General features: G+C 49.3%; 4 protein-coding genes across 4 annotated transcripts; 1 reads left to right on the top strand and 3 right to left on the bottom strand.

The window, feature by feature from the left end:
- Positions 1–731: 731 nt before the first annotated feature.
- Positions 732–1,529, bottom strand: Aspvir_001991 (class I SAM-dependent methyltransferase; the record flags this gene model as incomplete). Its single annotated transcript, XM_043273594.1, has 1 exon — positions 732–1,529. The coding sequence occupies one exon, from the start codon at positions 1,527–1,529 to the stop codon at positions 732–734; it is 798 nt and encodes a 265-aa protein (XP_043129529.1).
- Positions 1,530–5,509: 3,980 nt separating this feature from the next.
- Positions 5,510–6,415, bottom strand: Aspvir_001990 (uncharacterized protein; the record flags this gene model as incomplete). The annotated part of the gene is made up of 1 exon (XM_043273593.1): positions 5,510–6,415. The coding sequence occupies one exon, from the start codon at positions 6,413–6,415 to the stop codon at positions 5,510–5,512; it is 906 nt and encodes a 301-aa protein (XP_043129528.1).
- Positions 6,416–9,461: 3,046 nt separating this feature from the next.
- Positions 9,462–12,251, bottom strand: Aspvir_001989 (uncharacterized protein; the record flags this gene model as incomplete). The annotated part of the gene is made up of 2 exons (XM_043273592.1): positions 9,462–11,127; positions 12,070–12,251. 2 exons carry the CDS (start codon positions 12,249–12,251, stop codon positions 9,462–9,464), a joined length of 1,848 nt encoding a protein of 615 aa, XP_043129527.1.
- A 1,880-nt stretch (positions 12,252–14,131) lies between these two features.
- Aspvir_001988 (type I polyketide synthase) lies at positions 14,132–21,813 on the top strand (the record flags this gene model as incomplete). Its single annotated transcript, XM_043273591.1, has 10 exons — positions 14,132–14,335; positions 14,386–14,799; positions 14,850–14,965; positions 15,029–15,169; positions 15,227–17,200; positions 17,251–19,178; positions 19,232–19,719; positions 19,777–20,787; positions 20,864–21,566; positions 21,632–21,813. The coding sequence occupies 10 exons, from the start codon at positions 14,132–14,134 to the stop codon at positions 21,811–21,813; spliced, it is 7,161 nt and encodes a 2,386-aa protein (XP_043129526.1).
- Between the last annotated feature and the right edge of the window lie 561 nt (positions 21,814–22,374).

The following is a 22,374-nucleotide window of genomic DNA, read 5'->3' as shown; positions in this document are numbered from 1 at the left end:
ACGATACACTTACGGGTCCAGGCTTTCATTTGGCCACTCTGATAAGGGCGCTTGATCTAAGCTATTTTTTCCAGTCAGGTGATCAATGGTGCCCTTAGCGGTCAGGCCAGCCTGGTCTATGTCGTACTCAGCGGTATTCATTAGCCGGTCCTCCCCCTGTTGAACAAAGTCGTTGGACTTCGCTGGACAGGCATGAATATTAGCTGAAGACTGCTAACTAACGATAAGCCTTGGTCGCTACCTTGTTCGGGACGGCGGGAGATATTTTCGCGGGATGAAGCTGGCATGTTGGATGGTTATGTTAGGAGTTTCCTGAATTGTAAAGGTAATTTGGGGCAGAGGCGTGAGGATGACACGTTATATAGTTAGTTATGAGTTAATGGCTGATATAAGTTGGGTGCAAGTTTGCCGTAATGGAAAATGTTTGATAATAACTCAACCCATCATATTCCAACCCAGTGCTCCCTACAGGTGAATAGAGTTTACATGAAGACGCATGCAGTCTTATTTTGTTCCTATGACATCTTATACTCTGCTGATGCTAAACCAGACTTGTGTGGATAATTTCCGCAAAGAGATCAGCGCCACCCTATAAGTGATGCTGGAGTGGATCCGGATCGTTCCGTCCCTTAGGGATCAGCACTGAGGCCACTAGTGGCGGCTTCTGAGGCATATTGAAATTAGGTTGAACTATCATAATGTGGGTCCAGATATTGGGAAAGTATGAATGTTTAGTAACCATTGCTACCAGAACTAGGAACATGAACCTTCCTAGCAGCAAGAACCAAGAACACGGGACGATGGCCCTCCTTTCCATAATCCGGATGCGTCTCTGGCACTGTCCCAGGAGGATATATGCACTCCTTGAAGTCCACCAACATAAACCCATTCTCTAATAGCAAAGAGATATAGGTCTCCGTTGTACGATGATACGCGCGGATTGGGTGGCCTAGAAAATCAATCATTCGAGGCCCTTCAGAGCCGTAACTCTCAACCTCCCAAAAAGGCGTTCCGCCATCCTTTCGCACCCCCCAGTTTGGAGTCTGCGGTGCTGTGAAGATTGGATGCTGCACTGAGAAGACAAATCGGCCTCCTGGCTTCAGAGCTTTGTAGATAGCTGCGAAGGTGGCTGCAATATTCTCCAGATAATGGAATACCAGGCGGCTATGGACAATATCATATGCATTTTCTCGGAGTTTCAGCGCGGTCGAGTTGGGGTGCTTCAAGGAGAAGTCGAGGTCCCCATGTTCATAGGTGATATTTTCTGCATTGTTGAGCTCCCGCGCCTTTTCCAGCATCTTCACAGAAGCATCAATACCATGCACAGAGGCAGCGCCATTTTCTGAGGCCCAGCCGCAGAACTGGCCAAAGCCGCAGCCCAGATCAAGCACAGTTTGGTTGGTAACTTGGCCTATGTTGCGGCTTATAGTAGGCCATTGCAGAGCATTTTTCAGTCGGACTGCGTCCCGGGGCAATTGGGAGTATTTGGCGAAGAATGCCGGGTCATCATATTGTGCGGTGGTTGTCATTATTGATAATACTAGGTAAGGAAGGTATAGTATGGATGAGAATGATTATATATATATAGTGTAGATAGTTGTAGAAGTGTAGGTTACAGAGAAGAGAGAGAAATCATAGATTATGATAGACCTCCTATGCTCAGATATACACACGTGGCTATATATACTTATGTGACTATCTGACCAATCAGGGTCCATCGCTAACCAACCAATCAGAGGGTGTTCGGTTGAACCACTTCAACACAGATCACATCTATATAGGTAGAATCTAGGCTCTGCTCAAAGTCCCATGCTTTTCTACTTTTTACAGATTTACTCTTGGACGGCTCCACAAAGCTCCATGTAAAATAACTTCATATTTAGGTAACAGTGTAAGTTAAGCTGGGGCCCCATGGCTCAGTGGAAAGCAGCGTGGCAGGATTACAAATCGAAATCTGGGGTCTAGCCAATGGCAATAGCGGATCTGATAAACCTTAATATCGGCAGTTCGGACTAACCGCCTACCTAGCGGCTTGGCAAGCACGCGAGATGTAACCTGATGCTCACTGTGGCTGTCCCCCTGTGTCTGCCTTAAATTACCCTAGCAGTCCTGTTTGTATCATAAAATCCACAGCAAGCCCACGCTGAGTCTGGTTCGGAGACCAGTGTTAGGTAGTTGTCGTGGTGCCATCAAATACCTACTAAGTTAATGGAATGCTAATGCAGTGCTAGCTAGTAAACTTTAGTAAGTAGATATGAGACTCCCATCACTTTTTAGGTGACCTTAGGGTAATGAACGGCGCTTGTAACCTAAATTTGCAAGCACAGCAAAGCCCAGCCCACTTCGGGTAATCAACCAGGGTTGTCCAACATCCTCTGATTGGTCAGTCTTTACACGGGTAAATATGGTCATGCAATGTTTATCTGAGCATAAGGCCTACCATGTAAACCTGATTTCTCTCCTCTACAGAATCCTAGATACTTACTACAGGAGGCTCAGCGGTGGCGTCTGAGCCTTGCTCTCTTAGGAACTTTTGTGCGATCTTCCGCGCGGAATAAGCTGCTCCAGGCGTGTGTGGATCACGGCAGTGAGCTCTATTATCCTGGCCATTTTGGAACCAGGATGTGACAAACAGTTATCATCACCCACGGCTGCTGGGACACGCTATATTATATCTTCCACTCCGGCCTCGCTCGTAAGTTAAGCACTGCGCGGCAGCCTTCAGGATCAGGCTTGGTCACCCTCGTCCTGGAAGATTGAGGCCAATTTTCAACGCTGGCACAATAGTTACTCTTCAACGTCTCTGTGGGGAGAGATAACACCCCAGGTAGTGGAATACCCCAGCTTTTTCAGAGGCAAAAGCGGAAACAATCGTAGGCGCCGGTGGCTGTTCAGGCCCCCGACTTCCGTCAGCTTAGTTCTCACGTCACTTTGTCCACAAGACTGTATCCGGAGTCAGATTTTAGTATACTGTGACGGCCCCTCAACCACTGAAATCGGGGCCGCGTCAACCGCCGGTCCCTGAAGAGATAGGCAGTCGACCACTATTGGGTAAATACAGGATCGTGCTTACTGAACGGCAAGCATTGTGCCTCACCCGGTAAGCCGTCCATTTCAGCTCCTCCTGGATTGATTAGGCTTCGACCAAATAAAGCTTCGTTGCCCCTCATCCGCGTCCCGCGTCTCCACGGTTGCACTTCTTGCTTGCGAATCCTGCAACTCAGGATTACCTCCACGTCTCAGCCGCAATTAATTCCCGCTAGCGCCGGATCTGAAGACACTGTGACCATGACGCCATGTTACAATTCTTGCCACTTATTGGTGGCCCTACGTGAAAAAGAGGCTATATTTACTATATCTAAGTACCACCCCTCCCCTAAGATCTGAAGCTATCATCTAATACTCTGTCCGAACCAATCTAAGAGCAACTCCATATCCCCATACCTAGACCGGATTGAGGCCATATGCCCCTCCCCCGCGCTCCACAAGATCGCAAGTTTCGTGCGGCCTGTGATCCATGTCATACCCGCAAGATCCGATGCAAGACAGCCCTCGGGGCCGCTGTGTGCGAAGACTGTGCCTCCAACAACCGTGCTTGCTTTTACACCCCATGTCGCCGGCCTGGCCGACCCCGGGCACTTTCGACTGCTCCGGCAGAAGCGTCCGTAGGAGAACTTTCACAGCCGGTGCCTAGGGCTTCCCGGTCAGCGTTTAGTACTTTCCAGCCGAGCACTAGCACGAGCCAAATGCCGGAAGTCCTCCAAGATATGCAAGATCCAAGTCATTCCGAGACAGACTTGTCTATGGATTGTTTTCCATTTGTTATGCCGATATCATTTGACAGTAGGTACTTGCTACAGGATATCTGCTCGGAGCCTAGAGCTAACAGCAAACATGTGCAGAAGCTTCAAACCCTCTGTCCAGCTTTGCCTTGGACGTGGAACGAGCCGTTTACGAAATCCCAACCCCCCTTAATAATAACCCTTCTCAATACAAGAATGACGATGGCTTTTTCACCGAAGGCCCTTTAGAGTACGACCCTTCCAAGAGAGCCCTCTTTTCTGCGATTCTTCGAATGTACACCGACCTTCAGTTCATTTTGGAGGCTTCCCAGCCGCTGAAATTGGAATCATGGAGTTCCGAGCCCTTCATACTAGGCTTGCTCCAATCCGAGACCCCCAAGTTGGATCATGCAGGACACGAGCTCATCAATACCCTTACTCTGCATAAATTCGATTCATCAGCCGGTGAGCCATCGGAGAAAGCTATACTTTCACTGGTAATGGCTGGCAGTTTCAAAATGCTGGAAATCTGTAATGTGTGGACAGATAACATTTGCTTGAATGGGCTGCACATAAATCATACCTTACTATTGAGGCGGGTTGATGGGAACCTCGTGCAACTCCGCACTCTACTCACTCAACTCAAGGCAGTGGACAATACGCTTGAGAGTGTAGTACAAGATGGACTGATGAGGAGTGCTCAACTTCATAGTCGGATTGAGGATGTTATCAAGAAAGGGTGGGAGAACTTGAATTAGAAATAAAGGTGGGAAGAGTTTCTTTATATAAAGGCGTAACATTTATTATACAACTTGAACATGTACATACATCTCCTTCCCTCTTACGAGTCTCTCAGTGATCCAACATACTACTCAGTGTGCCATCAACTTTCCCCCATAGCTCCCACCGCAAGTCCTTCAGATTAGGGCAATCTCACAGAAGATGGGTCACTGTTTCTCGATCATCGCAGACACGTCGGCCATTGTCTTGGAAGCGGTTAGCCTTTGCATACATGGATAGCCAGCAATGTCTGGTTCGCATCTGCGTCAGGAGTAGGCCTGATTCCTTAACAGGGAACCATAAAGTGTGATATATGTGAACATCAAGGCTCCCGAAGTCTCGAAAACTGGGCTGAAAAACCGGGGGGTGGCTTATGCAACTAGGCCTGGCGAGAGCTATGTAACGTCTTTTAGTCCGGGAATGACGCTTTCATTTAGCTGCCTTTTCTCCAGAGAGAAATGCGTTCATCTGCAACAATATCCGTGCTCAGTGGGAGCAAGAATTGGAAACCTCTTGGAACAGGCAGCCACCTTGGCGGGATAGATACCACCTTGCCCTCTAGATGCACAAGACGACTTAATGGAACGCTTCCAAGGAGTTGTGCGAACGCGTCACTGCTGGTTGCCATTATATGCTAAACGACTCCACTTTCAAGAAACTGACATATGTGTGTGTGTGTGTGTGTGTGTGTGCGCAGCACAGTAAATGGTGGCCCATGTCCTAGTCGTCTGTCCAAGGTTGAGGGGTTGCGGCAAGAGCTGCGGCTGGCGGGACTACAGAATGAGTGGTTACTGGGACTGATAGACATATAGACAATATATCAGGTATTCGAAGCTCATCTATCTGGGACCTACTATATCACCATTAGACTCGGGATGGTTGAGTCTATTCTATCAGGAACTGACGTGGGGGAACTGTCTCAACTGCCCCGTCTGGCAAAGGTCTGCTCAAGTCCCACGGTTTGTGAGTTCAACCAGTCTCAGAATCATGGTTGCCATCGTTTCCGCAACGTATGTAGACCTTGGAAAGTCATGTCCTTTGCCGTGGTCATATGTGAATGTGAACTCTGGATTGCAGAGCTTCACCAATTCCTTACTTTGGTGGACGTAAGGATCAAGTCCGCCGTAGACATGAGCCGAAGGTATGCTGATTCGCGAACTGCTTACCTTGGGGTCCCAAGTATAGACTCGCGAGTGCTTGCCATCTGATATTGGTTCGCTCCACGCTGGAATATCCTCAGTATTTGGCGGTAGAAGTGTTGGTGTCAAAGCATACAGGCCGGCGTCCGCTGTCTTTTCGCATTCACTGTCGCTGTCACTACAGACAGACCGAGCAGTGGGAGAACCCAGAACCTTCCAACAATCGTCGAAATCGTCTCTGGTCTGTTGGCAACCTGTCTGCTCCTTCAACCGCTGCTTGAAAATCGCGTACGCTTCTGTGACGTCGGTGCTGCGACTTGGAGAGGAAGAAAAGGGTAGGCTGGAGCAGACAAGCATTGCAAATTGGAAGGGTGGTGGTTTCAAGGGATGCGTCGACTGACAATCCAACATGTAACTTGCGGCGAGGCTTGCTCCCTGACTGTAGCCAATGACGCCATCAAATGGGCCTTCTTCTTCAACAACATTTCGGAGTGTGCTAAGCGCACGCTCGACTGCGTCTTTGTCCGGTTCTGGGTAATAACATAGAAACGGAGGCGGGAATATAGAGGCAACCCCGTCGGCCGGCTGACACATGTAGTCACCATCCACGAATAAGAACTCGAAGTGGGCAGGGAGCAGGGACCGCAGAGACTGCGTTTGGAATTCGAAGATGTCAGAGCTGGTGCCCATGCCATGCAGGCAAAGGATCTTCATGATTGCGACGTAGAAGTGACGGCGTGTTTCAGCGATTGGCTGTTAATGTCTCCAGGTAGGCCAGGGACAGAGCGGACACATATAAATGCCATATGACCGGCCTGCTCACGAAGCCCTTGTGTCATGTTGGTCTTGATGAGCAGGGGTCCCTCAGAAAAACGAAATCGCCGGCTCAAGCTGAACATATAATTTGTGATGCTCGTCGGATTTTCGGCACGTCCGATGAGGGTTTTCAAGAAATAGGATAACAGTCAACTTGAGCTGAGCATATAGCCACTATTATTCGCGGTTGCGTTTCACTACCCGGCGCGTTTTCGGCGCGTTTTCGGCGCGTTCGATGATATTTTCAATCAATAATTCGTCGACACAAAAGGAGATCCCGCCTGGTTAGCAGGGTTCCCCTCTTTGCCACTCTCTTTCCTACAAACGAGACCATTCCATTTGTTCATGTGAGCATACCCGGAGTCGTAGGCAGGCTCGTAGCGATCGAAGCGCCAAGCGTTTAAAGCGTTTAAACCCTTTCTGGCACAAAAACCGGCGTGCATCTCTCGTTCCTCAGCTCCTTGCGAACACCAGACATCACAGAAGCTGTTCGCCATTATGGGGGAGGAAGCCCAGGAAAATCGCAGAAATGTGCCTAATCAGCCAGCAGGAAGACCAGCCAATGCATATGGTAAACTCGAGCCGCTTGAGCATTGGCGGCGCGTTTTCATTTTCGTTGGGTAAATCGACATGGAATATTTCATTGCTGCTGGAAGAACACTAATAATCTGTGCTAGGCTGATTTTGGCTCTGTTTCTATCATTCATGGGTGAGCACTAAGCAGATCTTGCTCATTTCTTGCTTGCATGCAAATGGGGATGTTGCTAATCGAGCCACAGACACGTCCATCGTGGCAACATCCATCTACACCATAGCACTCGACTTCAACTCTCTTTCCGGGGCTCTCTGGGTTGTTCTTGCCTACACGCTTGCTTTTATCAGTTCGCACCTCCTTCCCCGGTTACAAGTATTGCTCAAATTGCGGTACCTGATGCTTTGACAGGCTGCGCCGTTATTTTTGCGAGGACCAGCGACTTTGTTGGACGAAGAACCGCTGTCCTCGTTGCTTTTACCCTATTTATTGCCTTCTCCTTGGCATGTGGATTTTCTCAGAACATAACTCAGTTGGTAATATTTCGAGCTTTGCAAGGCGTTGGTGGAGCTGGCCTCTATGCTTTGCCACTGATCTTGCTAGTTGAAGCGGGAACTTTGGATCTGAAGCTTTTAACATCGAGCTTGATCGGGGCAAGTATATCACTGGCGGGAGCAGTGGGACCCGGTGAGTGACAAAAAAAAAAAAAAACACCTGTCCGCAGTCGAACAGACTAACCGTCCTATTTGCCTGTAGTAAGAGTTGCTATCTCGCAATGCGTAATCATGCTAAATGAGACACAGATTGTTGGAGGTCTGTTGACGTCCCATGCTAGCTGGAGATGGGTGTTCTGGATCAAGTGGGTGTACATGTCGTAAGCAGTTTAGGAGAGATTTCTGATTTCTCAACAGTGCCCCCATTGGCATTATTGCTGTTGTCTTCTTCGTTGTGGGATGGCCGAATAACACTACTGCATACGATAACGAACCTCGCCTGTCATTTTCTCAGTTCGACTACGTCGGCGCTCTACTGCAGCTCGCTGCATCGCTTCTGGTCGTTTTCGGCCTCCAGATAACAGGTACAGGATCGTACGGCTGGAACAGCGGTGGAGTCATCGCATCCCTTAGCATTGGCTGCGCGTGTTGGGCATTGCTGCTTTCCTGGGAGTATCTGCTTAGTAGGGTCAAATGGGGCAGCCGCATTGCGTCCGTCTTCCCCTACAATATATGGACGAATAGAGTCCTCGTCTCTGGAGCATGGTGAATACCGATCCCTTGTCCGCCTGGTACTATGACTCTGACCGCGGCTAGTGTCACAATGCTGACAGGCTTCTCCTTTTTCCTCGTCGTCATAAACATGCCTCTGCGCTTTCAAATAGTCAACCAGAAAAGCCCATCTGGGGCAGGTATCAACATGCTGCCATTGCTTTTCGCATCTGGACTGGGATCCTTTACGAGCAGTTTCTTTCTACGGCAAAGGAATCTCACATTTCAATGCCTCGTTATCGCTTCTGGACTTGTGCTGCTTGGATGCGGCTTGATGACCACATTGTCCGACCAAATTGCAATAGAGCCGAAGTGCTATGGCTATCAAGTCATTCTTGCTTTGGGCGTCGGCATGACCATGTCTGCCACAAATTTGCTGTGAGTATCGCACATTGTCGACTTTTCGGAGATTCCATATTAAGCTTGGGTTTTTCGGCAGCACCACGCTGAACGCGGGCTCCAGTGACTTAGGTCAGAAGCCCCCTCAAGGAAACACCCTTTACCAGGCTGAATGTATTGACACTGTCCAGCCGTCGCGCAAGGTATTGTCGCCCAAGCACGCATGCTCGGCGGAAGCATCGGAGTCGCTGCCGCAAACGCGATATTTAAACAAGTAGCGCAAAGCAGCCTTCAAGGCGTCTTGTCACCATATGAAATCAATGCTTTGCAAGTGTCCACTTCGATTCTGGACTCACTAGGCCCGACGGAACTGCAATCTGTCAGGGCTGCATTTTCCACTGCATATGATCAGTCTTTGAAGGTCTGTGTTTATGTGCAGGCATTTGCGCTATTGGCTGTTTTCTGTGGAGCGCAAAGAAAGCCTGTCGCATTGAGACGTTAATTGTGTCCAAGAAGCCAGTGGCTATAGCCGATGCATGTGCTTTTGTTCTAGATGCACTGGTTGACGGCAGTATGAGGCGCAGCTGTTTTAATTGCGTCGTTGAGATGAGTGAGAACTAGAGCATTATAGCATGAACCTATCCGTCACTCACTTATTGTCGGTTTGAATGGGAGGAACCAGCATCTAATTGAACGATTGACTCTTCATTGCTTATGGATGCCTGAAAAGTAGCTATATGAGAATGAATAAATAATGCCAGATATTGAGTTGAATTCATTGACCCGCCCTTTCACAGCAGAACCATGACTATTCCGTCTTGTCGGCCACGTGCAGCTTCACTCTAACTCCATTTGCGACACTCAAGGTTAGAGTAGCATTCTGCTGAACATTTTCCATGCTCGATTGATCCAGATTCAAAATTTGGTCGAAGCGTTGCAACATTCGCACGACAACGAAAGCCGCCTCCGTGAGGGCAAATTGCTGGCCTAGGCATACCCGTGGACCACCGTTGAAGGGCAAGTACTTCCAGCCCGGCCTGCCTTTCTCCCACCGCTCAGGCTTGAATTCTTCAGCATCCTCGCCCCAGTATGCAGGCATCCTATGCATAGCATAGACGCAATATACTATGTTTGCATTTTTGGGCACGAAGACGGGCTGCTTGCCATCCTGGCCGCCGCCCCGCGGCAAAGTTGTGTCCCTCGTCGCCTGGCGCCTGTTTAGCGGCACACCGGGATACAGACGCAGGGTTTCGTTCAGCACATGCTGGAGATATGCGCACGACTTCAGCGCCTCGAAAGAGATGCTTTCGCGGTGACCTGCCCGGTACGGACCGAACTCTTCCAGAATGACGCGCCGCAGTTTAGCGTAGACCACTGGGTGCCGGGCTAGCAGGTAGAAGGTCCAGCTCAGCAAACCGGCGGTAGTATCGCGGCCAGCAATAAGGACTTGAAGCAAACTGTTTCGCAACTCAACAGGGTCCCGCGTGCGCTGCACTAGCTCGTCGAGGAAGATGTACTGTCCAGGTTTTTTCTCTTTCTTGTCCTGCTGCCCGTCGGCAGAACTAGCTTTGCGCAATGCCAACTCGACATAGTGGTCGAAGAAGGCGTGACAGCGCGAAACAGCCTCGCTAAATGAACGGCTGTGCATCACCCACCAGTAGTTTCCCAAGACTCGCCCGCGCCGCGCGATGTAAGCCTGCGCGCTGTCGAAGGCCTTGGAGAAGACGAGCTCATCCAGCGCGGCGGGCTTATCTGCTTGGACTACTCCATCACTGTTGCCCTTAACCGCGCTCAGTTGAGTGTTGATACTTTCTCCGAAGAGAAACTCGGTCGCCGTGTCAATAGTGAGGCGGAAGAAGAGAGCCTGTAAATCCGTGTCTGCTGTCCAGCCCGTGCTGTCGTCGGGCTTTAGAGCCTGCATCAAGTTCTCGCAGTGCCGCTGCTCCAAGTCCAAGTCCGCCACCTGGGCTCGCGCGAAGCTAGGTCGGAGTAGTGCACGATGGTGTTGCCATGCTGCGCCGTCTGTTGTAAATATGCCTGATCCTTGAAGACTCGCAAAATTCCCCCTGCGATTGGCACCCAGATCAAAGTCCTGGAACTGCGAAGCCAGAATCGCTTGAATGTTTTCAGCGTCACATGTGAACAGGAACTGGCTGTTCAATATGTGGTAGCTAAAGGTAGGTGTATCACGCCCCTGCCGCGCCGATATCTCATGGTATCGTGATACCTGATATGGCATGAACCTTTTGCTTTCATTGGCCTCAAGGGCCGCCCGCAGTTGGCCGATGCCGAGTAAATCCCAAACTGGCTGTGGGAAAGCGGCCGGCAGACCGCAACGGAGACGACGGGCCTTCCATTGCCTGTTTATCCAATGGACAAGGCGGCGGAGAAATAGAAGAAGGAGCCCCAAGAGGACGATGTAAAGAAGGGAAAGCATCGCAGTCTGTAGTGCCCAGATGTCCAGGGCGTGTTTCCTGTGGTCAACGATTTGATTTTAGGAGCACCTTCCAACAGGTTCAGATGTGTGAGTGCCAATGCACAATATTTGTGATCGAATCCTCCTGCACCCATTGATTTGTCACTGGCTTTTCCTAACTCCCTTGACTTTCTTTTCCTTTGTCGACGGCGGATTGATCTGCAGTTCTACGGAGCATTATTGCCAAACCCGCCGAGCGGAGGATATCGAATACCATTGCAGATGTTACTCGCAGTACTCGGCAGCGACAAGCATTCTATACTGCTAGATCCTTAGATTCTCTGTCAGCTACCCTACAACACCTGGAGGGTGGACAGTACATGCAGTCATTTCATCTATTCACATGGCCTGTATCCTTAATTATATTTTGTCGGCATACTTTATATCCCATGAATGGTTGATGTTACAAGCGCCTAAACAGTAAATAAGAAAACGGCTCGCATTCTTCACTGCACTGGATGTTGAATTCCTAAGCCAAGTATAGGCGTAGTGCCTTATTGTGTTTGTTAACGAAGCTAGATCCCAAGTTCCAGCATGTAATATATTGTCTGGCATAGTCCATAATGACCAAGAGGCAACCTTTGGATCACCCGCTTTGTAATCTACTAATCAATTCTCGGAGTTCCTATATGCAAATCAGACACAGGAGTCTGGGCTTGACCGGCAGCTACTCGCGGAGCAATTCATTTCAGCTTACTTGCAATTATCTACCCAAGTTTAATCACAGCTGTTTGGATCCACAGTCTTTCTGGCCATAATCGGACTTATATCCTACTTGCAATCCAAATCCAGCAAGGAATGATCCTTTCAGGGATGTGCGATTCTGTAAACCAACTTTTTCGCACTTACTTTTCCTTGACGCATCAAATTAAGCCTGTGACGGTGTGAGCTACATTAGACGATGTCTAGTGACTTCAAACAGAGATCACTTCCAACTTACCCTCGCAGTATTCCGTCTAAGCCGCCTTGCTCAACTTGTATTGGATGGGTCTTGAGCTTGCGAGCTGACAGTAACTCTTGGGCCAGCTTCCAAAACTCCACCCCGAATTCGTAATCATCATGATTCGCCCCAGTCACCTTGTTGAACTTGGTATAGGCCTCGCCAAATATTGTGTACGCCATTATCCCGCTTACCGTAACATCATCGCGGGGAAATTGGGGTAACCCTAACAGGGAAGCATAATAGCCCGGGCGAGTCCCTGAAAGTGCATTTGCACATAATGTGATTGATTCAGGAGTAGAGATGCAATCAAGGCAATGCTGGAGTGAGTCATTCGTGAGCATCCGTATGTCCGAGGCACAATTTGGCGCGCTGTAATCGAAAACGTGGTCTGCGCCGAGGGAGAGAAGCATATTATGGTTTGCAGGCGAAGCCGTTGTCCATACTTCGAGCCCTGAGCTGGTAGTGGTTTAATACCATTCATTCAATTCCGACCCAAGATTATGGCCACTCACAGTTTAGCAAATTGGATGGCAAGAGTGCCGGTTGCTGTGCTGCCCCCGTGGATCAAAATGGGATATGGTACTGCTTCATCTCCTGGCCAAGGGGTGTCTAGTTGTTGATACATTGCTAAAGCCACCGTGCTGATACCTGGAATCATTGTTCAGTATATGTGAAACTAAACTCGTGTCAAAGGCATTTTACCAATGCCCAAGGTCGAAGCTTCCTCAAAACTCATATGATCCGGTATTCTGGTAAATATTCCATCCTTTGCTACCGCATATTCTGTGAAGCAGCCATCTTCATGATTGCTCTGAATGGCCCCATTAGTTGAAGCACGTCAGTTTCGAAGGAAAGCTGCTTGCCAAGTTCCCTCCATGCACCCATCCAGCAATCCGATCGCCAACTTGCACATTGGAAGTAACTTCTGAGCCCTAGATGATGTTAGAGACTCATTTTGCTGGAGGATACAGATTAAGCAACGCACAACTTCAACAACAGTACCCGCATAATCGCATCCTGTTTATGTTAATGGCCATACAGATTATTCAACAACCTCCAAATATTTTGAACTTGCCAATAACCGCGCCTTTGTCTGAAATTCCGTCAATATGCTTCCAATCAGCTGTTAACATGAGCTCAGTCCATCCACTTTTCTGCAAGATAGATATCATACTCGGGTTGAGTGCCACAGCCATCACTTTTATCTTGACATATTGTGGTCTAGTTGTGGGCTCCGGAACCTCACCAACTCGGGCTTTGCCTGGCCCTTCAACGACGATTGCTTTCATGGCTATTTGGGGATGTTCTGAAAGCAAAAGGTCGAGATAGTTGTAGTTTCTCACACGCCAAAGAATTTCTCAAATATTTAGGCCCTTTTCCCACTTGTAGCGTTGGTAAATTTAGAGATAGTGATCCGGCTACACATGAGCAACGGCGAAATGATCCATTGCTGGAGCATTTGTAATAAAACCCTCCGCATCGGTCCTTTTATAAACTACAGAGCATATCAGAGGAGAACCTTGATATTGACCACCTAGGGTGCAAAGCCATCTAGACCATGGGTTATATGACCTCAGCACTAGCCCTAATCGAGACGCCAGTCGTGTCGGTGCTTAGCAAAATTCAGCCGAGCGGAAGGGATGAAACCTCCGAGAGAATCGATTCCCCCATTCTGCCGATTTGACGATGGATAACACATTACCCATAGTTTCTTGCTTGATCGCCGAGAACAACCGGTTGGGTTGGGGCCAGCGCTCGGCGTGTTCACCAGCCAATTGCACCCAAATGGGCCGAGCAATGACACAGCTGGCAACAGCATCTGCAATGAACGGCCATGGAGATGTGCACAATGACCTGCACTTAAACGCATATATGCATTATGAGACTTTAAATGACAGTAGTCTCAGACTATGAGCATTTGTATAACTGCAATTCCTGTGCTACACACAAGGGCTGGAAAATCTAAGCCGACAGATTTCTGCATCCATTCTCAATCAAGGTGCTATATATGCCCTAGAGTCGTGTCACTTGTTTCCACGATTTCAAATCCATCACAACCATGAGCGCTCCGGAACACCCAGTGGGCAATGATGCCGAGCCAATTGCCATAATAGGCATGGCTTGCCGTCTTCCAGGAGATGGAGATAGCCTGGAAGGTTTCTGGGATCTGATCAGTTCGGGGCGAAGCGCCCATTCAGAAATCCCTCCAACACGGTTCAATGCTAATGCGTGGTATCACCCCAACCCTGATCGAAAGGGTGCAGTAAGTGAATGTAATCAAACAGATTGGAAGTTTTGACTAACAGGCGGAAGGTCATCACCAAAAGCGGCCACTTTCTCAAAGAAGATATTTCGCTCTTCGATGCCCCGTTCTTCTCCATCACCATCAAGGAAGCGGAAACTATGGATCCAATGCATAGAATGATGCTCGAAGTGGCATATGAAGGCCTCGAAAATGCTGGTATCCCGATTTCCCAGATTGCAGGTACAGACACAGGATGTTTCGTGGGCTGCTTCACACGAGATTTCGACCAGATGACGGGGGCGGATGTCTACAGCGTTGCTCCTTACGCCGCCACAGGAGGTGGAGCCACAATGCTTTCCAATCGAGTCAGTTGGTTCTACAATCTCAAAGGGCCGTCCCTTAGTGTCGATACGGCATGTAGCAGTGGTATTACTGCACTGCATCTCGCCTGCCAATCAATCAAGCAAGGAGACGCAACAACTGTAAGCCGAACTCCATGCTTGGCATGTCCACCGTAATCTAACTCGAACAGTGTATTGTTGGTGGAACCAACCTTCTGATTTATCCAGAGCTCTTTCAGGCGCTTTCTCGCATGCGAATGATCAGCCCTGATGGGAAATGTCATACCTTTGATGCTCGCGCGAACGGGTATGTACTTGTCTTTACATTTATCCCAAGTTGAAGTTGGTTAAGCTGACGTCTGTTGCGTAGATATGGCCGCGGGGAGGGTGTTGCATCTCTTGTCATCAAGAAATTGAGTACTGCAATCGCAGATGGCGACACCATACGTGCCATAATCCGCAATACCGGATTGAACCAAGACGGGCGGACCCCGGGCATTACCATGCCGAGGTAAAGCAATTGTTCTGGCCAGTTACGTATTCAGGTTGCAACTGACACTTCAATCAGTGCACAGGCTCAGGAAGAACTCATACGATCCACTTACACTAGAGCCAACTTGTCACTCAGAGAAACTGCATTCTTTGAGGCACACGGTACCGGGACACCAGTTGGAGATCCATTGGAACTGTCGGCTCTAGGAGCAACTTTCGGGGCATCCAAGTTGCCAGATGATCAGCCTCTTTACGTCTCCAGTGTGAAGACGAATGTTGGCCACACTGAGGGATGCTCGGCAATCGCCGGCATAATCAAAGCGGTCTTGAGCCTGGAGAAGGGGATCATTGCACCAAATGCAGATTTCCAGACACTCAACCCCAGATTGCGCCTCGATTCTTGGCGCTTAGCTATACCATCTGAGTCTATGCATTGGCCTGGTTCTGGTCTCCGCCGCGCCAGTGTCAATTCTTTCGGCTATGGAGGGGCCAATGGTCATGTCATTCTCGACGACGCTTACAGTTTTCTACGAGACCATGGCATTCAAGGGAACCATGCCACTGTTTTGAATTCTACCGATAGTCTCGACGATCATGACTCGGGAATATCGACACCGTCTTCGTCGGATGATGGCTTGGAAGTTGTGACGCCGACCCCGAAATTGTTTGTGATTTCCGCTTTTGACCAGGCCGGTCTAGAAAGGGTGTCTCAAAAGTACTTGCAGTTCCTGGAAACATGGCCTCGACGAGCTGTAACCACGAAGGCAAAGGACACCGACACAAGGGTTATGGAGAACCTGGCATATACCCTTGCACTCCGTCGAACCCAATTCGATTATCGGACATTTGCCGTTGGTGATTCCTTACAGGCCTTACAGACAAGCCTGCAGTCCAAGCTTCCGAGTATCCCTCGAGCCTCCACACAAAACAATATTTTCTTCGTATTCACAGGGCAAGGCGCTCAATGGCCGGGAATGGGGCGTCAGCTCTTAACTGATCCTGTCTTCCGTTCCAGCCTTGATGAAAGCCAGGCGACCTTGACAGAACTTGGCTGTGAATGGAATATTGCTCGCTGCCTCGAGAACAATGATACACGGATCCATGACCCGGAATTTAGTCAGGTAATCTGCACAGCTATCCAGATTGCACTCGTGAGCCTTTTGGGACATTGGGGAGTCACACCACAAGCTGTCGTCGGTCATTCGTCTGGAGAAATTGCTGCCGCTTTCGTGGCAAAGGCCCTTTCCAAGGCAGACGCGATCAAAACTGCCTACTTTCGTGGCCTGTTCTCCCAAAAAGTGCCTGAGCGAATGAATGGAGTGCCCGGTGCGATGCTCGCAGCAGGAGTCTCACAAGAAGAAGCCTCTGCGTACTTGGGTCAACTCTCAAGTGGTAAGGCAGTGGTAGCTTGTATTAACAGTCCTTCAAGCGTGACGATTTCTGGGGACGCCGCAGCTATCAACGAACTAGGACGTGTTTTAACCCAGGACAAAAAGTTTGCACGCAAGTTGAAGGTGCAAACAGCGTATCATTCTCATCATATGCATACTATATCTGACGACTACTTGAATGCTTTGAAGACCATTCGGACACAAGAGGCACCAAAGGATGCTCCCCGGATGTTTTCCTCTGTGACTGGACGGCTCATTGATGCGGAGGATCTCAATGCCCATTACTGGGTCCAAAATATGGTCAGTCCAGTTTTGTTCGGCGATGCGGTCCGCAGTCTACTCCAATTCTCCGTCAAAACCAGGGGCAGATACAAACAAATCGAATATACTGCTGCTGTAGAGATTGGACCACATGAGGCACTCAAAGGACCGGTGCAGCAAACCATGGCAAATGTTGATGCAAAGTTGACATCCTATGTTACTTACACATCGCCTCTGCACCGCGGAACTGATTCGATGATCTCAGCATTGACAGCAGCCGGCATGCTCTGGGCGAGAGGAGTCGAGGTCGATCTTGCCAAGGTAAATCATCAAATGGACAGCCAGAATTACAGAGTGCTTGGCTGTCTTCCGGCGTACCCTTGGAATCACAGCAAAGGGTATGTGAAAAGCTTCTATAGTTCATGAATGGTCATCTAACGCTATGCAGGTTCTGGCACGAACCAGAAATAATCAGGTCAATGAGAACGAGACCACATCCTCGGACCGATCTTTTGGGTAGTCCGTTTGATCCGCAGAACCCTCTTGCCCCGCGTTGGCGCAACTTCTTGAGCATTTCAGAAAATCCATGGCTGGCCCAACACAAAATTCAAGGTTCAACTCTGTATCCTGCGGCTGGTATGCTTATCATGGTTCTTGAGGCGGCGCATCAGATGCACCAGGACAGAGGAGACAACCGCACGCTGCATGGTGTCGAGTTCAAACATGTTCTCTTTAAGCGAGGGTTACTTGTCCCTGAAGGAGACAACTCGATCGAGACTAACTTGCATATCAATCCTCAGAAGCTTCGAAACCAGGTCTCCGACGAGTGTTTCAACTTTACTCTCTTCAGCACGGCACCCGGGGATTCTTGGGCAGAGCATGCCAGTGGTCAGTTCTCCCTAGTATATGCAGATGATGAGACAGCTTTTCTCTCTGAGCAAAGGGCGGACTGGCAAGTTAAGCTCATGGAGTTGGAGCGCGTCAAACGAGTTGCAAGCACGCATGTTGACCCGAAGCTCTTCTATCAACAACTATCCGACGTCGGTCTGGCATACGGCGACCAATTCAAGAATGTCACCGAGGCTTTTGCTGGGAAGAATTGCGCCTTTGGTACAATTACGATTCCAGATACAAAGAAGCTTATGCCATACGGATACGAGTTCCCCCACTTGATCCACCCAGCTACGTTAGATGCAATATTCCACCTCTCGTTCATTGCTACTACTTCTGGGGGCCCTCTCCCATCAGCTAGTGTTCCAGTACGCTTGGAAAGCATGTTCATCTCCTCGAACCTGCCGCAAGGTGCTGGATCGCTGTACAAAGCTGCTACCACAGGGGATATGCAGACCATGCGTGACCGCACAAGTAGCTTCATCATTTCTGATGCGGAATTCGCGCAACCCAAAATCATTGTGAGGAATTTCTCATCTAAAGATATGGAAACCACTATCACCAGCGCCAATGCTTCCCACGGTACTCAATCCTTGTACAATGACCAGTTCACCCAGCTGCATTGGATTGACGATCCAACCCTTGAGACCAGGCATATATCTGATTTCGAACAATGGTTGAAGTTGAAGACACAGAAGAGCTCCTCATTGTCAGCGTTATTAGTGGATGGTGCAGCCCTACTGGAATCAGTTCGCAATTTCGCACCCAGGCGGGGATCCGGCGGCCGCTTTGGCCGTTGTGCCGTTCTCCATCGGTCTGAGCAGGATCTGGTAGCTTTGAGAGAAGATTTCGAGGCTGATGGAATTATTTCAGCCTACCATCACACTTCAGAGGAAGACGGCAACTTCGAACAAGTGCCAGAAGATCCTTTTGATATCATTATCTCATCCATGGACGGCACATCTCCTGATAATCTGCTCATACGGCTTCAAGCATACCAAAGCAGATTGAAGTCTGGTGGCAACATCGTACTTTTGAGACCCGACGCTTCGACTCAATGGGATGACCAATCACTCCAGCTTTCCTTGAATGCAGTCCCAGATTTCCGCGTGGACATAAAACGCAATTGGGTCTTGGTCACCAAACCGATAATTGTGAGTCCACGCTTCAGCCAAGAGGGAATCGTACTGCTCAGGCCATCCGGCCCAGCTTCGGTGACTACCCACCTGTTAGATGCTCTGACAGAAGCAGCCCGTCTCCGCGGCTTGAGGGTCGAGTATGCAGAGCTCTCTGACATTGACAAACTCAAAGGTCATGCTATCATCTCACTACTCGAAGCTGAAGATGCTTCCATTCTGAACATGGACGAAAAACAGTTCAATGCCCTTCAAGTCCTATTTGCCTCTGTCCCCTACATTCTCTGGCTCGGACGTACAACATTAGACCATGGGGCTTCTACAGGATTTTTGCGTACAATCCGCTCAGGTACGTCGATGAAAGCTTGACTTGTGAGAGGACGCACTCTAATAGATCAAAAGAATATCCACAGCTACGACTGCCGTACCTTGAATTCGACTCTTCTGCAAAGCTTGATCCTGCCCACGCTGCTCGATCAGTCTTCACTATATTGGACGCAACAGATGCACGAGAAGACAAACCCGCGGACTTCGAGTACCGGGACGTGGATGGAAAATTGTTGATCCCACGTCTGACGACGGACACACACTTCAATGCGGAGATTGAAGGCACCAAGCCCAACCCGGCTCCGTCCTATCTGCCTCTGTGCAGCGAAGGTCAAGCTGTCGAAGCTCGGGTACTCAGACCAGGGACATTAGAATCGATCACCTGGGTGGACGTTGAGATGTCGCAAGAACTGGCGGCAGACGATGTTGCGATTCGAGTGGAGTTTGTTCCTATGCATCCAAGGGATTTGAATACAGCCCTTGGGAAGACTAGCTTGTCAAAGCTAGGGGCTGAAGCCATCGGGGTAGTTGTGAGAACGGGCGCAAACGTCTCACACATTCCGGTAGGTAGTCGCGTTGCTGTATTGAAAGCGGGAGCCTGTAGTACGGTGCTACAACAGGACTCAAGGTTCGTACAACGTCTTCCCAGCTCAGTCGGTGATAATGGACACACCTTGTTGCCATCTGCATACATCACTGCCTACCACGCGTTGCACTCCCTTGCACGAATCAGCTCTGGGGACAGGGTTTTAATTCATGGAGCGGGAGGTAGCACTGGACAAGCAGCGGTGCAAATAGCCAAACGCGCCGGCGCTGTTGTCTTCGTCACTATCACTTCCGAGGAAGAACGCAACATCATGCAAAGGCAGTACTCTCTCCCAACTGAAAACATATTCGAATATGGCAGTTCCAGACTTGTCGCGGCTGTCGCTCATCGAATCTCTGGTGGGGGCATTGACGTGGTGTTCAATTTGGGCTCCGCGAAAAGCCTTCAGGATCTCCTCGAAATGATCAGCCCGATGGGTAGAGTTATCAATGTGGGCATCGAGTCTTCAGATTTCATCATGGACTCTAATAAGCAGCTCACATATTCGAGTTTCTCTCTCGCCTCGATGCTTGAATCACAGCCACACTTGGTTTCCCAGGTTTTCGAGAAGGTCTATGAAATGATTCGCAATAACGAGATTGGCCCAGTCCACGGTGTACGCAAGTATCCCATTTCAGAGCTTCCCCGGACACTGTCGTATCTCAAGGCAGGCTCACAGTACAGCACAATCGTCTTTGAAATGCATCACGAGGGCCGTGTTATGAGGTTGCCTTCTAAACCGAAGCTGCTGGAGTTGGATCCAACAGCAGCGTACGTCCTCTGCGGAGGGCTGGGAGCTCTTGGCCTGTCACTTTCTGATGACATGGTCGAGTCTGGTGCGAGACATCTGATATTTGTATCCCGCTCCGGCGCAACCACGGACCTGCAAAAGGCGCATATTAAGAAATGGGAGGATCGTGGCTGCATGATAAGTGATGTCAAGTGCGACACAACCGATATGGCTCAGGTCCAAGACTTGGCAGGAAGAGCTAGGCACAACGCATGGAATATAAAGGGTGTGGTACAGATGGCCATGGTGTTGCGCGTAAGTCCTCATACAAATTGCTTACAGTTAACCCCCCTCGCGCACTTGTCTAACCAGGTTCCATTTATATATACAGGATAGCCCGTTCTCGACTATGTCGTACGAACAATGGCGCACTGGACTGCTCCCCAAAACACTTGGCACATGGAACCTGCATGCCTGTCTCCCGGATAATCTGGACTTCTTTATAACCCTCTCCTCAATCTCTAACATTATCGGCAACGGTGGTCAGGCACAATATGCGGCCGGAAACGCCTACCAAGACTCCATCGCATTTTATAGACGCTCGCTTGGCATGGCCGCTGTTTCCATTGGTCTTGGCGTCATGCACGATCTGAAGAACAACCACATGTCACCCGAAGATACGGAGAAGTGGCTGGCCCGTAACCCAACTTTACTTCCACTGAAATTTACGGAGCGAGATTTTCTCACCACGATCAAAGCCATCATGCGGGGCGCAACCTCCGACCTCGAACCTGTCCCACCATACATTGTGTGCGGTGTCAAGAACGATCTGGTGCGTGACAACGCTGCACGTGTCACTCACCAGTGGGTTTTTGATGCGAAGATGGAATTGCGAGTGAAACAAGAGCTTGAGTTAGGAGAACAAGGCACCTCGTCTACCGGACGGGCATCATTAGCCAAGAAGCTGCAGGATGCCGAGACCACACCGGAGGCCCTCCACTTGGTCGACGAGGCTATCAGGGAGACTCTAGCCGCCGCCATGAGCTCGAAGCCCGATGATATCGATCCTCGAAAGCCTTTGCATGCATCAGGTGGTAAGTTAATCGATTATTTGCCAAGTATGTATACTTGTCTGAGCTGCCTACTGATTGTTTCTTAGTCGATTCACTTAAAGCTGTGGAATTTCGAAATTGGGTTTTCGCTGAGATGAAAGCCGACATTTCTGTCTTCGATATATTGAGCTCCAAACCCTTGGCGAGTCTAGCTGCACAGGTTGTGGGAAATAGTCCGTTGGTGTCGTCTCAGATTGCGAGCAGAGCTCGAGAAGTTGCAAGTGACTAACAGGATGCTCCTGGCATGTTGGATCTCTCAAATGACATGATGTGAGGCATCTTTCGACGCAACGTCATAGATGTGAATGGAAGGAGGGGGATGGGGGAAGAAGGGCGTCAATGAACTGAGTACCATGGGCAATGTTATTCTCATCTGGATAAAGTTAGCTAGGTCCTCGGAGAGTTTTGGAGAAAATACATCCCATCCATCGCTAGAAGTGAACCCCTATGTTGAATATCTCTGATGATGGCTCCAACTTTGCCTTGGTGTCTGCGGTGGTACAGATTGACTCCTCCCAAAAGTGCTGAAACCCTGCCTTACAAACAACACCACCATATGGAAACCCAAGGCCAAGGCGGCCCCCAAAGCTGCTACAGTGCTACTAAAAGGGTGACACAGACAACACCGAAGCTTAATGCTAAGGGCCCAGGAAAGAAGGTTGCTAATTTTAAAGGAATTAAAGGGCTTTAAGATTGTTATTTTAGGAGCTTCTTAATTAAGGATACTTACTTTATAATTACTAAAGTATATAAGGCATAGTAAGCTATGATAAGCTGGTTAATTAACTTA

Source organism: Aspergillus viridinutans (assembly GCF_018404265.1).
Source record: "Aspergillus viridinutans IFM 47045 DNA, scaffold_10, whole genome shotgun sequence".
Taxonomy (NCBI): Eukaryota; Fungi; Ascomycota; class Eurotiomycetes; order Eurotiales; family Aspergillaceae; genus Aspergillus; species Aspergillus viridinutans.
The sequence above is the reverse complement of the archived record's forward strand: the minus strand, read 5'-3'. Positions and strand labels throughout refer to the sequence as shown.